General features: G+C 40.0%; 2 protein-coding genes across 2 annotated transcripts; one reads left to right on the top strand and one right to left on the bottom strand.

Annotated features, from left to right (window-relative positions):
* Window positions 1–209: 209 nt before the first annotated feature.
* cul4b (cullin 4B) lies at window positions 210–12,689 on the bottom strand. The gene is made up of 20 exons (XM_077532120.1): window positions 11,762–12,689; window positions 8,127–8,242; window positions 7,935–8,038; window positions 7,780–7,849; window positions 6,955–7,028; window positions 6,714–6,876; window positions 6,513–6,602; window positions 5,977–6,059; window positions 5,812–5,879; window positions 5,347–5,465; window positions 5,058–5,250; window positions 4,883–4,987; window positions 4,687–4,797; window positions 4,508–4,593; window positions 3,943–4,050; window positions 3,743–3,856; window positions 2,870–2,975; window positions 2,611–2,783; window positions 2,376–2,528; window positions 210–1,128 (listed from the first exon to the last, which is right to left on the bottom strand). Exons 1-20 carry the CDS (start codon window positions 12,213–12,215, stop codon window positions 1,033–1,035), a joined length of 2,586 nt encoding a protein of 861 aa, XP_077388246.1. The 5' UTR covers window positions 12,216–12,689; the 3' UTR covers window positions 210–1,032.
* A 566-nt stretch (window positions 12,690–13,255) lies between these two features.
* Window positions 13,256–15,183, top strand: mcts1 (MCTS1 re-initiation and release factor). The gene is made up of 6 exons (XM_077532121.1): window positions 13,256–13,455; window positions 13,670–13,822; window positions 13,900–13,997; window positions 14,271–14,404; window positions 14,822–14,889; window positions 14,970–15,183. The coding sequence occupies exons 1-6, from the start codon at window positions 13,445–13,447 to the stop codon at window positions 15,049–15,051; spliced, it is 546 nt and encodes a 181-aa protein (XP_077388247.1). The 5' UTR covers window positions 13,256–13,444; the 3' UTR covers window positions 15,052–15,183.
* The last annotated feature ends 97 nt before the right edge of the window (window positions 15,184–15,280 follow it).

Consider the following 15,280-nt stretch of genomic DNA (forward strand, 5'->3'; position numbering starts at 1 on the left):
TTATAAACAAAACCTCAAAAGTTATTAGACTGTTATTTGAAAAAAATAAATTATAAATAAAACAAAGACAAACAAAAAACACAAATTTAAATTCTTTACGCTCTGGCCAATCATTTCAAACCATCTATAAATCGATACAAAGGGAAATTTACCCTTTACACCAAATTGAAAGTTAATTTAATATTAAGAAAGGAATTTAACATGTTTGTAAAAAATTATGTTTATTCTTTCGTGTAGTACGCCAAAGCACATTCCTCACTTTCCGCGCGCCCCAAAGAACTCTTTTGTAATGTGTTATATGACCGGCAGGAGAAAACCAATGATGAAGTGTTGTGCTTTTGGCATTTATATTGAAAGAAAGAAAAAAAATAAGACAGTGGACTGCAAGCGAGTTAAAAGTGTCACGTCAGATAGGTATGGTTTGTATTAAATAAAAAATTTAAGGAGGCTTGATGGAGTGGCAGCTTGTTGCTCATTGTCATGTGTTGGCATTCACAGGTTTGACAACCTGAATTTGACACATACATCCATCAAGTACTGTCATCCACTAGTCTCATTTTTGACAGCGGCTGAGGAAACAAGGATATCATATTTTTAATGTTTGAATGTGTGTCGGCATTTACAAGGGCTGAGAGAAATTTTAAAAAATGGACAAAGTGACTCCGCAACAAAGAGAAAGTTTCAAAGTGTGGACAAAGAATCTTAAGTTTGAAAATAAATATATTCCATTGCTTGGAAAAAAAAAAGAGAGAGAGAAAAGAATAAAACAGCAAACGTGTGTATGTGTGCATCCTTTGTCCAATGAGCTCAGAGGCACTGAGAAGTATGGACAAAACTCTGTCGACGGAGGTGCAGCCTACAGAATCCACCTGACAAATATCCTGCGGGGCGGCATCCATTCAGCTCATCGGTGGTTGGGTTGACGATGACAATGCTAACATCCACTGGGGCAAAAAGGTTCATAGTTGGTTCATTCATGACCATGTGTACCTCCCTTCTCTCTCTCTCTCACAGTTCACTTTTGTTTGTTCTCTAAGCCACATAGTTGTACTGGTTGGGATTCTCCTTGTCACGCTCCATATAGTCTCTGTCAATGAGAGACTCTATCCTCTTCTTCAGGTCAGCAGGCTATGTGGAGAAGCAGAGAAGGAACAGTATTTGATCCACACTGTTAAGCTGTTGTCGGGCTGAAACCTTCTACGTCACAATTTGTTAAATTTCATATTTTTCCACACACATTTATGCAATTGATTAGTTGTGAGGGTGTTACTTTTACAAATTATTGACGATCGGAATCTAACATGTTGAAAGTGGCTTGCTGTCTTTGATGATGCAATGTTGAAAGTAGAAAAAAAAAACATGCCATTTTTGTGGTCCCTCTGAAAGGTGGGATGGCAAGAAGTGTTATTTTGAATGGTTTAATGGTTTAATCCCACACTTTGTCGAGGGGTGGCACATGTGTTGAGCAAGTTTGGTGCAAATCTGGATGAGTAAACAGAGCGATGTCTTTTTCACCATTTAGGCCACAATGTAAAAATTAAAACATCCAATTTGTTTCACTTTTGCTTGCAAAGTATATTGTTCTTCATGCCAATGAGTCAATACAAAAGTGTTCCTCAGAATAACCGTTGAGTTCCGCTATTTTTTTTCATCCTCCATTGTTATGAGTTATGCTGTGCTAGATTTGTATTTAGCCTTTTTTTCTATTTTATGTTGCAAGTCTTCCTGGTGTTTTTGTGCGCACGTAAATTTCATTACACTTTCCATGGATCCGATTGGCCGATATTTTGCATTTAATGCACAGTTTGATCATCTGTCTTAAATTGCGGATATGGTCAATGACATCATTGATCATCCGCCACAAATGCATTTTGACCGCCAACAGATTTAGGTGCTACCTGTTAATATATAACCCTTGAAATTGTGACTGCAAAACCGCCAAAATGCAGGCGATCCATTGTACTGTATTAGTATGGTGGCCAGCTGGAGCTTGCTTAAGGCCTAGAAATATTTGTCATAAAAATGTTACTTGTAATTCTGACTTTACTACTGTTAGTGTAGGTTACTGGCAGTCTACAGTGTGTTCCTGTAAACATTTGGATTACACTGATACCGTAGGAATGGAACCGAGAACCTCCTGTATTGGATCTCGATTGTGTAGGTGCACCTAAAGAAGTGTCCTGTAAAGCTGAATTAGCCTGAACTAAACTAAAGCACTGAAGGTTGACTGAATGATAAGGAATAACAAAACCAGGAATGTCCAGTGTTGACCAACAGCAAGCGCCAGATAACTGAACAATGAGTGAATATATGAACTGCAAAAGCAACTTGTGTGCTTTGCAGCATTCTTGCCCAAAACAAACCGGCCCAATTACCTTGACGGGGAACTTGAGTTGGTTGTACACCTCGGACATGAGAAGGTTATGGCTCAGAGTCTTTCTCATCTTCATGATGCGCACGATGGCGGCGTCAATCTGATACTGTCGATCCTGGAAGACTCTTTCTGTGGTGCTGGCTTGCTCCTCCACCTGCAGCGACATAAAAACTTTCAAGTTCACTTCCGTCATCCCCTGTGACGAACATAGTGAGCGTGACAATGAAAGCCTGTACCGTCTCTTTCATCTGGATCTGGTTTATTTTGATGCGGAAAAGCCTGTGTTTGAATTCGTCATTGCAGGAGAACTTATCACCGTCCTCCACATCTTTGCTTTTGGGGATTTTGGTGAGGACGCGCGCTTTGCCACATGCCAGCGACTGCAAAGTGCGACGCAGCTCACTGTCCTCTGGAAATAACATGACACATGGGATCAGCTGTGCTCAATAGGGGGGGGGGGGGGGGGGGGGGATGTTTTAGCGAAACCAGTCGTACCTATTCCTGTGGCCAGTTTGATCTCCTCCAGGGTGAACTCCTCCCCTTCGTTGAACATCAGCAGCACTAGTGTTTGGAAAAGTGACACCTGCAGCTCCTTCTTGCCCTGGTGTGCGAAAACAGAACATTACAGTTGACGTAACAGGAGGTTCATCAGGGTAGCGGAAAATTTGCTCTATTTTATTGCAGGTTAGGTTGGTGACCGCTGCTGTAGCCTGACGGTTGAAGTACCATGACGCAGGTAGGAGTTGGGTCACAATGTCAAGAAGAGGCCCGCTGAAGTAAAGCTAAACTCCAGCAGTTATAATTGCTTCAAAAGAAAAAAAGACAATATACAGATATGCTCATAAATTTACATACCCTGGCAAAATCTGTAAGCTGCACAACGATTTTTGAATGGGGTGGGGTGGTGGTGAACAGTAATCAGGGAAAAGCAGAATAACAGGACAATCATTCAAGTTCAATTATCAGTCACAATTTCCATTTTTAAAAAAAGCCAATATTTTTACAAATTCTGCCAGGGTATGTATGTAAACTAATTTGCACAACTGTATATTCCCGTGTGTATCGTTGGGTGCTCTATTTTCATGATTTATTGATGCATTGATGTTAATTTAACAGTTGCTTGCTGGTTTGAAGTGGCCCCAAATAGCAAAGCTAATTTCTGTTAGCATAGTGTTTCCCATTGTATGTGAGCATTAAGCTAGCAAACTTATGTTAGTCAAATGATAATGGAAGTGATGTTGTGTTGAAAGTACTTTGAAAGAACATTGATGACAAATGTTTATTTTAGCCACAAGGTGTTAAAGTTTAGGGTAAAAAGTTATGGCTCATTGTCCAAACTTTGTAGTATTCCAGAAATAATGGACCCACCTCTTTAAATTCTGCTTTTAAGACACAGTGACCAAGTGTCGACTGCCACTGCAGCTTCCTGCCGCTGTGTTTGCCCAGGTAGAAGGTCTTGAAAATCTCTTGCAGTCGCACCATCTGGACACAGATAATCACCGGTGTTTCAGTGCATCACATTTATTACGTCACATTATAAAACAGCTATTACTTCAATATTTGCTCACCTCAGGAGGCAGATGCACTTCCATGGGGATGTAAGTGGGCCAGTAGCCCATCGTGAGGATGTTCACAGTCAGTTCGATGTTACCGGGAATGTTTTGGCACTGCATATACTGAAAGACACACATTATGAGGAGATGAACATGCTTTGGAAAGACGTTCAGACTTCTTGTAGATGATTAGGTGGAAGATGACTATGGTCAGAAATAAGATTGTCCATAGGTGAGAATATGAACGGTTGTGTCTATATGTGCCCTGTGATTAGCTGGTGACCAGTCCAGTGTGTATCCCAGTCCTCTCACTCAAAGTCAACTGGGATCGGGTCAAGGTCATCCGTGATCCAAATGAAGAAAAGCGCTACAGAAAATGGAAGTATGGCTTTCTACTGTTTGTATTTTGTTGTAATTACATGATATAGTGAAAACAATGTGGAGGGCTCTTTAGCTGGTACCTCCCTGACAAAACCTACAATAATTGCAAGTTAGAGTACTTTCTCAGTCCCTATTATCTATAATGGGGTATTGTAGCTACATAGCTGGAGGAAAAAATGACTTTTTTGTGCATTCTTACCTGTTTGAACTGCACCATTATGTCTTTAGAAAGCTCCATATCTTTGAACATGCCCTCCAGCTTGCTGGTGAATGCTGCTCCACATTCTAGATGAAAACATACTGTCAAGCTCCATACACACTCACTCTTTATTATTTGTGGATTTTTTTTTTTTTTTTTTTTTTTTTTTTTTTTTTTACCGTGTTTTAGTTTGGACAACATAGACTTCTCAGCATCCACAGAAGCACTTTTTCCGACCAGTAACCGCTTGGCCAGATCCTTCTTGTAAAAGGCCTCAAAAACGTCTTTTCCTGAAGTCAGGAAATTGGATAATATATTCATAATTAACCACAGAGGGGAAATGCCACCAATATTATAAAGGTCGTAAGTTATTACCATAGATGAATCTAAATATAATCATGATCTTGTCCAGCATCTTTTCCAATTCTTCATCTGTTGCCTCTTTGTTTCCAGCTCGCAGCTTAGAATCCACATGTTTGGCTGGAAATTAAATGGCATTTGGAAACAAGAAGTGGACGTTTGGGACTTTTAACTGTGCGCAAAATCTCACCTATGAGCTCTGCGGGCTTATTTGGCCGTTTGTTGATAAATGTTTCGAATGCCTCCTTCATGGCATTCACAAACTTCTCGTTCTTCATGAAGCACACGTCGATGATGTGGTCCACCTTGTCTTTGAAGTCCAGCAACTCTTGCACCATTGTTTTGTCTTTTTCAGGGTTGATCACTATTGTGCTTCCAAAAGCCTGCAGGGTGTGTTCGGAATATTGCGTGAGAATCAAAATTTCAGTTTAAATAACAGTGTCACCCATCAAATTTACAAAATGTAAATACACATGTACCTTTATGTACTCTATCCAGTGTTGCAGGAGGACCTGGACGCCACCTCGCACTCGACTGAAGAGTTGATAGAGGAGAGACAGATCCTGAATCCTATTTTCATCCAGCAGGTGCGTCAGCCCTGGAACAAAAATTCACATTCACTGAAAATGAAGGCTCCATCCAGTATGAGGCGTTTGATGGAAACTGTCACATTAACTTAGAATAGTGGCGCTGGGAGATATGACCTTAAAATAAAATAAAATAAAATAAAATAATTGCTCAGCCTGGAAAATAAAACTCTGAAAAGAAATAAAAACAAATTGTAATGAAAATCCTGCAAATATGATCTTGCTCTGCGATGCATCTGTTATCTCATCTCTTTTCAAAGATAAACTTCATAAGCATCTTTTGTTTTTAAAATATTTATTCACAATATTCTCTATATTGGAGCATGTAATTGTGTTTACATTTTAGCAACTGTTTACCTTTTTGCAGAGTTGCTGTGAGATGTTCACCAAGCAGCTGCTTCTCCACTGTGGCAATAAGAGGTTTTCTGCAAGACAAAGAAACAATGCTCAGACATGTTTTTTTTTATTTTTTATTTTTTTTTTAATCAGAATGAACCATCAAAAGTGAAGTGGCACACTCACTGTGTGCTCTGGTCTAGATATGTAATGACTCGGTCTGCCTCCTCCTCCAAGCGTTTGTTGACATGGTGCAAATACTCGGGTATCTGAAAGCATACGATGGTCAGGCATTAAGATTTACTGGAGTACAGCTCTTGTTAAGGAAGGGAATGTTTTGTTTTTTGTTTTTGTTTTTGGTGATGCCACCTTAGGGAAAAAATGAAAGACGCTGATGATAACTTTTGTGGTAAGAAAGAAAGAAAGAAAGAAAGAAAGAAAGAAAAAAAGAAAGAAAGAAAGAAAGAAAGAACTTTAAAGTAGTACGATGAGTACTCCTACTTTGTTGAATTTTCTATTGACATGAATTATAATATACCAGTAACGTTCATCATTAAAACAAAACATATATTTATACAAAATCAAGGCATCCCCCCCCAAAAGACGTCCCTGACCCCATTTACACTGGCGTAAATAAATAACCTAGCAACTAATTGAGGAAATCCAGTTTAGTTTGTCCAAGTTGTTCTTCATACTGACAAAAATACAGTCTGAGAGCTCACCTCTCGCTCCTGCATCAGCCTCTGGCCCTCTGCAGCGTACAGGCGATTTGTCTCCTCCAAAAAGCGCTGCTCAAAAGAGTCTTGATAAATCTGTCAGGGTCAGAGCACTTTCAGTAAAGTCATCCATCAACAGAACGCTGGTGGAAAGAAGCTGCCAAAAGGTAACGTGAGCAGTACAACAATACCGGACAGTTGGGTTACCTGCAGATCCGAGAGCATGCTCAGCAGGCTCCTCAGCAGACTACGGTCTATCGCCTCGCCGTTACGCTCCCTCTCTATGAGCAGCAGAATGCCATCGATAGTTTTACTTTGGACCTTCAGGTCACTGATGATGTAGAATCTGAAGAGCTCAAGACCCATGTCCCTGTGCAAGATTAACAGGCTTGTGAGAAGGGACTTTTGTTGGATGTTTGAAGAAGAGAATAGGTCGCACATCACTCACCAAATGGATGGCAGCATAGAGTTTTGTAAAACATAGGTGCGGTCCAAAAATAAAAATATACCCCTGATCATAATCTGCGGAGAAAAGACAATTGATTAAAACACATTCAGCAAATTTCCATCATGCCAATTGGGTTGTGGGTGACAACATACTGTACAGGTGAATCACAGGGCACAAAACCATACTCAAATTTATAGACAAATTCTCTTCTATTCTTCAATTAACCTAACAGGCATATTTTGGGGATGTGGGACGAAGCCAGAGGACCTGGAGAATACCCACGCAAGCATCGAAAGACCATACAAACCCCATAAAGGAGATTCCAGCCAGAGGCCTCTCGAGGTGCTAACCATCAGGATTAAACTAAAATGTAACAACTCATACCCGTGGTGTTCCAAATATTTACCGTCTTGGTTAAATTCAAACTATTAGAAAGACCTCTCAGTGTTTTACTTACACCACTGTAAACTATAATAACAATAAAAGCTCTCAAAACTGGACTTCATTGATTATTTTTTCACTTGACAACTTCAAGTTAGAATCTTGTTCAAATAATGAGACACGTGTGTATCTGTGACGCATTGTAACTTTGCCACTGTTACTGAAAAATTGCTTGCATAGTTCATGGTTTTATGACACTGAAGCAGTTGACTTGTAATATTGCCAATGACAAAAACTGTTGTATTCCAAAATAGTCGGCGTTCAACCTACTGAAATTGCTTTGAATGACAACACAATGCCCACCTACTGAATGAAGCAGCTTTATGTCAACTACAAAAAGAACATGTAAATGTATTGGTGACACCCAAATGCATTAAAACATACCATTTGTCTGCAGTGATCCTGCCAGCACTTGTCTATTTTCTTCAGGAAGAGCACACTGTCCAGGGCACCCGTGAGAACAATGTTAAGGCAAACGTCAGATTACTACTATGTTAATGGTACACTCAATGAATTGAACATGGGAAAGAAAAGGATATTCTCTGAACTGATTGATCTGGGCCTTGATGTGATCTTCACACACAGCCCTCAGCTGCTTGTAAAGCTTGGCAGAGATCTTGTGGGAGCACAGGTTCTCAACGGCCTGCAGAAAGAATAAAAGGACAATGTGAGGTTTAGGCAAAGGAAGCAGAGGAAGGCGTGATAAGCGGTAAACAGGGAAGAAGCACTACCTGGTAGAGCTCCTCCAAGTTGTGCTTGATGGACGTGCTGTTCTGAATGGCCTCCACTGCCTCCTTCAGCTTCTGCCACGTCTCCTGTGTGTAGTTCTCTGGCAACTTGGGCTTTTCTGAGTGCAGAACATAGTTTTGTTTTAATACATGTGATTATTCACTGTAATGAGAACATTAGTTCTACCTTTCTTTACAAAAACAATAATACTCAATACTGATGGTTCTATTCTGCAGTGGTGTTGCACAGCAAGGTATTCTACTGAGACTAGCCACATAAACTATTGAAGTATTTCTGTCTCTGTTTGAATTCTATGTCATTAGCTCATTTTTTATTGCAGTCAAGAGCTACTTTTTTCAAATTAAGTCTTTTTGTGCCAAATTTATTTGACACTCGAGTAAAAACAAGTACCGTAATTGCCGGACTATAAGCCGCAACTTTTTTCTCACACTTTCAACCCTGCGGCTTATACAATGATGCGGCTAATATATGAATTTTTCATCCTGAACCGTAACAAGCATTTGTAGTGATAAAATTAATTAAATTAACACTGAAAGCGAGAGAATATTTTATCTTTTTCTCTTTCTGTGTGGGAGGATTTCCTATCGACAAATTGATTTATTTTCACATTGATATCTTTGGGGATCTATTTTGTACTGTGAATGAGGCCATCGGCGGAAGGATACATGAAAAGAAGGGCTGAACTTCTGCCATTAAGTTAAAGCGTGCAAGTTCAGTGAGCATGTGTCCTCTTTTTGTTTTTTTGCTTGTTTTAGAGCTTAACGAGCCACTTAAAGTTAATTGTTTGATTGACACGAATATGCGAAGAAGACGCGATCAGCTAGAGAGAGAGAGAGAGAGAGAGAGAGAGAGAGAGAGAGAGAGAGAGAGAGAGAGAGAGAGAGAGAGGGAGAGAGAGAGAGAGAGAGAGAGAGAGAGAGAGAGAGAGAGGAGAGAGAGAGAGAGAGAGAGAGAGAGAGAGAGAGAGAGAGGGGCCGGTGACGTTCAATGGAAGGAGTGAACAAGGAGCACACGTCACACTGACCATGAGACGGAGCCTGATGTGTTATCCAGTTTGTTTTGGATACAGAAGACGATGACTTTGAGGGATTTGTTATTGATCAAAAGCAACATGAGTACATTGTTATTGCTCTCTTGCCTTTTTAAAAACTAGCGCTAGCATGTGCTAGCGTATGTTTTTAGCACACTGCTAATGGCATGCTACCATGTGTAGCTTCGCTGGGAGCTTGGAGGCGCTCCCAGCATGCTTTGCGGCACTGGCGATTGAAAGGGTGTTTAAAATGCAAGTTCTGTGATAATTATTCTGCTAGTTAGTTGTCTAGTTGTTGTATTGGTTTTGGTAGTGCTTTCTAGTTTGTTGCTACATGGTGATTTAATTTTGCCGTGACACCGTGATTATACATGACATGGGGAAGAATAACTTGCCTGCATTCTACGAGTTGAAAGTGGGTAAGGTGAGATCTTCTTCTTACAATAATGAAAGTGGTCACTGGTCCCTCACTTACATAGTACCGTCTTTCTTTGTAAATATCTCATTTTCAATGTGGGTACAATGCGGCTTATGTATGGACAAAATGTGTTTTCCTTTAGAAATGTAGTGGGTGCGGCTTAAAATCAGTTGCCTTATAGTCCATGCGTTTTCCTTTAGAAATGTAGTGGGTGCGGCTTATAATCAGGTGTGCCTTATAGTCCAGCAATTACGGTATATGAACCTAGAAAGTTATGGCTGTAGGAAACCTGACACTCCCTTCTACCACCCTGTCATGTTGAAAGCAGTTGTCGCTGTCCAACAAATATTGTACATGGGACAGCAGATTCAGGCGCGGACATCACTAAATTATCTAATTGTACTGTACAGTGGGATCTGGGATGATGCCATCTTGCCAGATGTAGGTGGAGCTGCAGAAAACATTACTTAAGCGTAGAAAGAATTTTACTCAAGGGGGAAAAAAAAAAGCCCCAAATAATTACTTGTAACTTCAGATTTGTATGTTGTATGTGATGTCACAACTGTTAACTCTAAGGTTGTGTGATTTTCAAGCTAATAGTCCAATATTGATGTGCCTCAGGTGAAGGTGATTTGTTTGTATTGACTAGGTAATTCTAACGACTGAATACAATCATATGGAGTTGTGCGATATAACAATACATGTCTATTATTTTGATGTGTAAGGGATTACCTCTTGATGCACTAATGTAGCCTCCAAGACGATAACACAACAACAGCCACTATTCAATTACATCATGTCATCATCCTTGTGCATCACACTCCTGGTATGACTAATGCATTTAAAACAAATAAATGAATAAATAAATAAATCCAACTGTTACGCAAATGTAACAGTTGGATTAGGGGCTAGTTAATTGCTTATGTCAGAGGAGTTGGAGCAGGGATGATGTGCTAAAGAGGCTGTTGTTACGCCTGTTACTTGCAAATCAAGTTCAATAAACTGAGTTTATAGTTTTGTAGGTTAAAGTTTTTTTTTTAAACATTGTGCTCCTGAGTTAATGTTGGTGATCAGTTTGAATGTATTTTTATTTATTGATTTTATGTAATTTTATTTTTCCGTATCATATGGTTTGACATGGTCAGTCAAAAAATGTTTATAGTTTGATTAAGGATTTAAATTTTATTTTTGAATTTCAGATGCACTTTAAATCTTTTCTGTTACAGTTAATAAAGCTATTCTTTGTTGTAAGTTGGTCCATGTTTCTTTCTTTTTTAATTCTCTTTTATGTTAATACGAATACAGTGTTATGCAGAAATGTGCTTATAACAATTTTATAGACAAATGATACTATTTATAGTCGCGGGGGGAGGGGGCGCGAGATGTTTTCTTCTTACTGGGGGGGGGCATGACAGAAAATAATTGAGAAGCACTGCGCTGCACTAACATCGTATGCAAATTTTAAAAAAGGTTAATTTAACTGCAGCAATTCTACTACCTTGCAGTAGATTGTTTACATCACCTGCAAATGATGGTACTGACAGAGGAGCATGGATGTAAACACATTGTACATCACAATGTAGACATTCCTCGAAAAGTAGTACTACTATATATTTTTGAATTGCACTTATACACTGCTTCTCTGCTGGCTTGAGTATTTTCAATTTTATTTTTCTTTAATGGTTTTCTATACACATATGTATATTAAATGGAAAAAAAATACAATTGTCAGAAAAAAAACAACACTATTTTGGAAAACATACTTATCGGAACATTACCTATATCTTTATGGAAATTGTTCTGCCGTGAAACGCGGACTACAGCCATTTATGTAACATTGGTTCACTAGTGTGTACATGCTAGATGCATGGCGTTAATGCTTTAGATCCTCTCTTATGGCATACATTATGCAATTCTTGGTCCCTATTTCATGTGGGGGTTCATTGTACGTTTTTCTTTTTGGTTTAATGTAGCAATGCATTGAAGGAGCAAAAATAGTAGCCATATGAGCTTTATATGAAACTAAGTCAAGCCTGAACCACATTCAAAACACAACCACGCGGCTCTGGGAATTGTTTTGCCCATGGACTTAAGTTGTAATGTTGCTTGGGAGGCTAAAAGCTCAAACGGTGTGCACTGTACATTATGACATTATTATCATGGTGTACCTTTGAAATTCTTGATGACTAGCTTCTTGGCGGCGCCGGGTTTGCTGTTGGAGAAGGTACCGGAGCCCGCCGCGCTCTTGGTCAGTCCGTTGGCATGGTGGCCCCCCACGCCGGCGGCCAGGAGGACGGCTTTGCTTTTGTTGTTGGAGCACGAAGCAGCTGCAGCCTCCTCGGCCATTTTCACATCCAGTCCGATGAAGTCCACGGAGTCCTCGAAGCGCAACTTCTTCTGGATGTGCACCGGCGACGAGGAGGTGGACGAGGAGGAAGTGAGGGTCTTGGGAGGCGAAGGGGAGATGGTGTCGCTGGTCTCTTCCCTCTCGGAGCCGTTTATTTTCCTCTTCTTCGAAGATATAATGTTGCCGCTGTCGTTTTTGACATCAGTAGTCGTTGCTCTTGCCTCCTGGGTTGGCGGTGGTGGGGGGTTAGGGGAAGATAAACCTGTTGGAAACATGAAAGAACGGGGAATACTAATTCTTAGCAGCCAGTCTTCTTGATCGGAAACTTCCCAAAGCTAAGCGAGGAGGTCGAGCTCAACGTTGGCGGCTGTTTCTTAAGCTCCACGCGAAGCCGCCCTCAGCTTGCCTCTTCTATTCCGCGGAGGAGAACGATAGAAGAATGAAAATTGTCAAAGTACAAGCTCCACTTGCTGCTAGCCTGCTCTCTTTCTTGTTATTGCTGTTGGCATCCAAAAGAAAGATGGTGGCCTATTGCTTCCTCTTCTCGACCCGCTCGTCTTTTACCGCGTTGTTGAGTGGTCCGGCGAACAACACTTGACAAAAGGAGCCCGTCAAAAATAACACTTACTAAAGGAGTAAAGTTAGGACACGAGTAGGTTCACACGAGAGTAAAGTGGTCACTGGAAAACAAGAGGAAAAACGGCTCAAAAACTACTCCGTGACCCCACCGGAAGTACTTTATACAAAAGTACTTTTTGCACTAGCGTGTTTTTTTTTTTGTTGTTGGCTGTTTTGTCCAGAAGATGGCGCCATAAAATGATTGTATGTTCCGAGGCAGAGAGAAAGAGAGAGAGAGAGAGAGAGTGAGAGAGAGAGAGAGAGAGAGAGAGAGAGAGAGAGAGAGAGAGAGAGAGAGAGAGAGAGAGACAGACAGACAGACAGACAGACAGACAGACAGACAGATAGATAGATAGATAGATAGATAGATAGATAGATAGATAGATAGATAGATGAAAAATAAGTGAACCCAAATATGTCATGAAATGTACATAATAGCATGCATTATGCAATAGACTGTAAAATTTGTAACTTTTTAAAAATTTCCCACAGCTAACGACAGGAGCGACCACAGATATGGAATATGTAAATACCACAAATTGAATGCCAAAGCATTAAAAAACAAAAAAACTGATTGCCAATGGCAACTAAGCTAGGAAAGTTTAAGTCGAAATCGCCCCTGCCAACATGGCCGCCACGGAGGCACGGCGGTTAGCCGCCTGCTAAAGCGCCCCGACGTACATCTGTAGGAGGTGTCGTAAAAACAACATAAGTCGTCACACTGCTTTCCCGTCGTCGCAAAATAAGCGTGGAAGTGCTGCTAAACTTTACGGATTTTGCACTATATTGTTACCTCCTCGCGTTTTAAACAACCACATCTGCCGCAGTGAATGCAAAATAAGCTCTTAAGCCACTCAGCAAAAGCAAGAAAGAACGATCAACGAAGATGTTTAAAAAGTACGTGCCTATTATTTTGATACCGCGGCTAACGGACTTAGCTAAGGCTTGTTGAATGTTGGTCTTAACATAGTCGATTCCTGACAATTACATTTCAGACTCTTTATAATGTTAAAATCGTGGTGAAAAGGATGTTCTGACGAATCTACAAGGGTCTTGTAAGCTGAACGATATAGTAAGCTGCTAACTACGATTTCTGTATCCCCCATTTTAGATTTGACGAGAAGGAGAATGTATCAAACTGTATACAGTTAAAAACATCTGTCATCAAAGGGATAAAGAGCCAGCTACTGGATCAGTTTCCTGACATCGAGTCATGGCTCAATCACATCATGCCAAAGAAGGACCCTGTCAAAATAGTCCGATGGTACGATTGCACTCATTTACATCCATTTGATTCCTAAGAACTGACTATGACACCCCCTTTGTTACTCACCCTTTCAGCCACGAACACATTGAAATCTTGACCGTGAATGGAGAGTTGCTCTTCTTCAGACAGCGAGAAGGTCCCTTCTATCCCACCCTCAGACTGTTGCATAAATGTAAGAGACTTTTGCATCACATAATGTTAAAAAAAAAAAAAAAAACTGTGGAGAAACAGATGAGTGGAATCAGTTTCACATTGTTTTCACTTTTCAGTGTGTTATGCAAACTTGCAAAGGAGAAGAACGTGATTGTTTTGTGTGGGGAAAAAAATAAAATTATATATATATATATATATATATATATATATATATATATATATATATATATATGTATTGTGAACATGTCCCCCAGCCTTAGATGATATATTCATTTGTGGTAACCCCTCGCAGATCCGTTCATTCTTCCTCACCAGCAAGTAGACAAAGGTGCCATCAAATATGTTTTAAGTGGTGCCAACATCATGTGTCCTGGACTGACGTCACCAGGCGCCAAACTCTACCCGGCTGAATCAGACACAGTTGTTGTATCCTTCCATCTATTGTTGGTTTGCATGATGTTAACCACCTTACAAATACAAGTCATGTGAACACTTTGCAACCTGTTTACAATATTTTTGTGTTAGTCATTGTGTGTGTTGTTTTAAACATGTTTAAAAGACCTTAAGAATTGTGTAAGTACTGTAAATAATGTGTATATTCTCATACACAAATACTGAACACTTTTTTTTTTTTTAAGTACTGTTAAACAGCTCAAGGCAAGCACACATACCCACTTTTGTTCACTATCTGCCAAACTGTGCACAATTTCCAGTACTGAAAACGTGTAATATTGCTTGATAAATGGCAACTTCAATTATACTTTACATAAATTGTAACTATTCAAAAGAAGTACAAATAGGCCTTCCTCCTAAGTGTATGTTGTCCTTAACGAGACATTGCAGGCCATTATGGCAGAGGGCAAACAACACGCACTGTGCGTTGGCGTCATGAAGTTGTCTGCAGAGAGCATGTAAGTTTCAAAGTGAATTAATCAAAGTTGGAATGTGTCACAACACTGATGACAACAATCATTTGTCTTTTTGAATACAGAGAAAAAGTCAACAAGGGCATTGGCATCGAGAATGTTCACTATCTGAACGACGGACTGTGGCACATGAAGACGTATAAATAATTTAAAAAATAAAACACCCAACCTTCCTGCCAAAATGTATACATAGCTCTTGATAGCAGATGTTTACACTGATTTAAGGCTTTGTACCATTTCACCATTGTGCACAAATTAAAAAAAGCGTCTCCCTTTGAATACTTGTCTCTTTCTTCACACTGCACCTGGTTAATATGTCAAGCAGGATGTTTGCGCTGAGGCGTGATCCAACCCTGACAATAAAAATGGTATGTCA

The sequence above is a fragment of the Festucalex cinctus genome, chromosome 9 (assembly GCF_051991245.1).
Source record: "Festucalex cinctus isolate MCC-2025b chromosome 9, RoL_Fcin_1.0, whole genome shotgun sequence".
Taxonomy (NCBI): domain Eukaryota; kingdom Metazoa; phylum Chordata; class Actinopteri; order Syngnathiformes; family Syngnathidae; genus Festucalex; species Festucalex cinctus.

Bases quoted from the DNA above. Each gene is read 5' to 3' on its own strand.
- cul4b (XM_077532120.1), bottom strand. From the start codon at position 12,215: ATGTTTCCAACAGGTTTATCTTCCCCTAACCCCCCACCACCGCCAACC. The intron at 8,039-8,126 runs GTAGTGCTTCTT...TTCTTTCTGCAG, and splicing joins ACTTGGAGGAGCTCTACCAG to GCCGTTGAGAACCTGTGCTC. The intron at 7,029-7,779 runs GTATGTTTTAAT...TTTTCTCCGCAG, and splicing joins AGGATCACTGCAGACAAATG to ATTATGATCAGGGGTATATT.
- mcts1 (XM_077532121.1), top strand. The intron at 13,823-13,899 runs GTACGATTGCAC...TCACCCTTTCAG, and splicing joins CCTGTCAAAATAGTCCGATG to CCACGAACACATTGAAATCT. The intron at 14,405-14,821 runs GTATCCTTCCAT...GAGACATTGCAG, and splicing joins CTGAATCAGACACAGTTGTT to GCCATTATGGCAGAGGGCAA.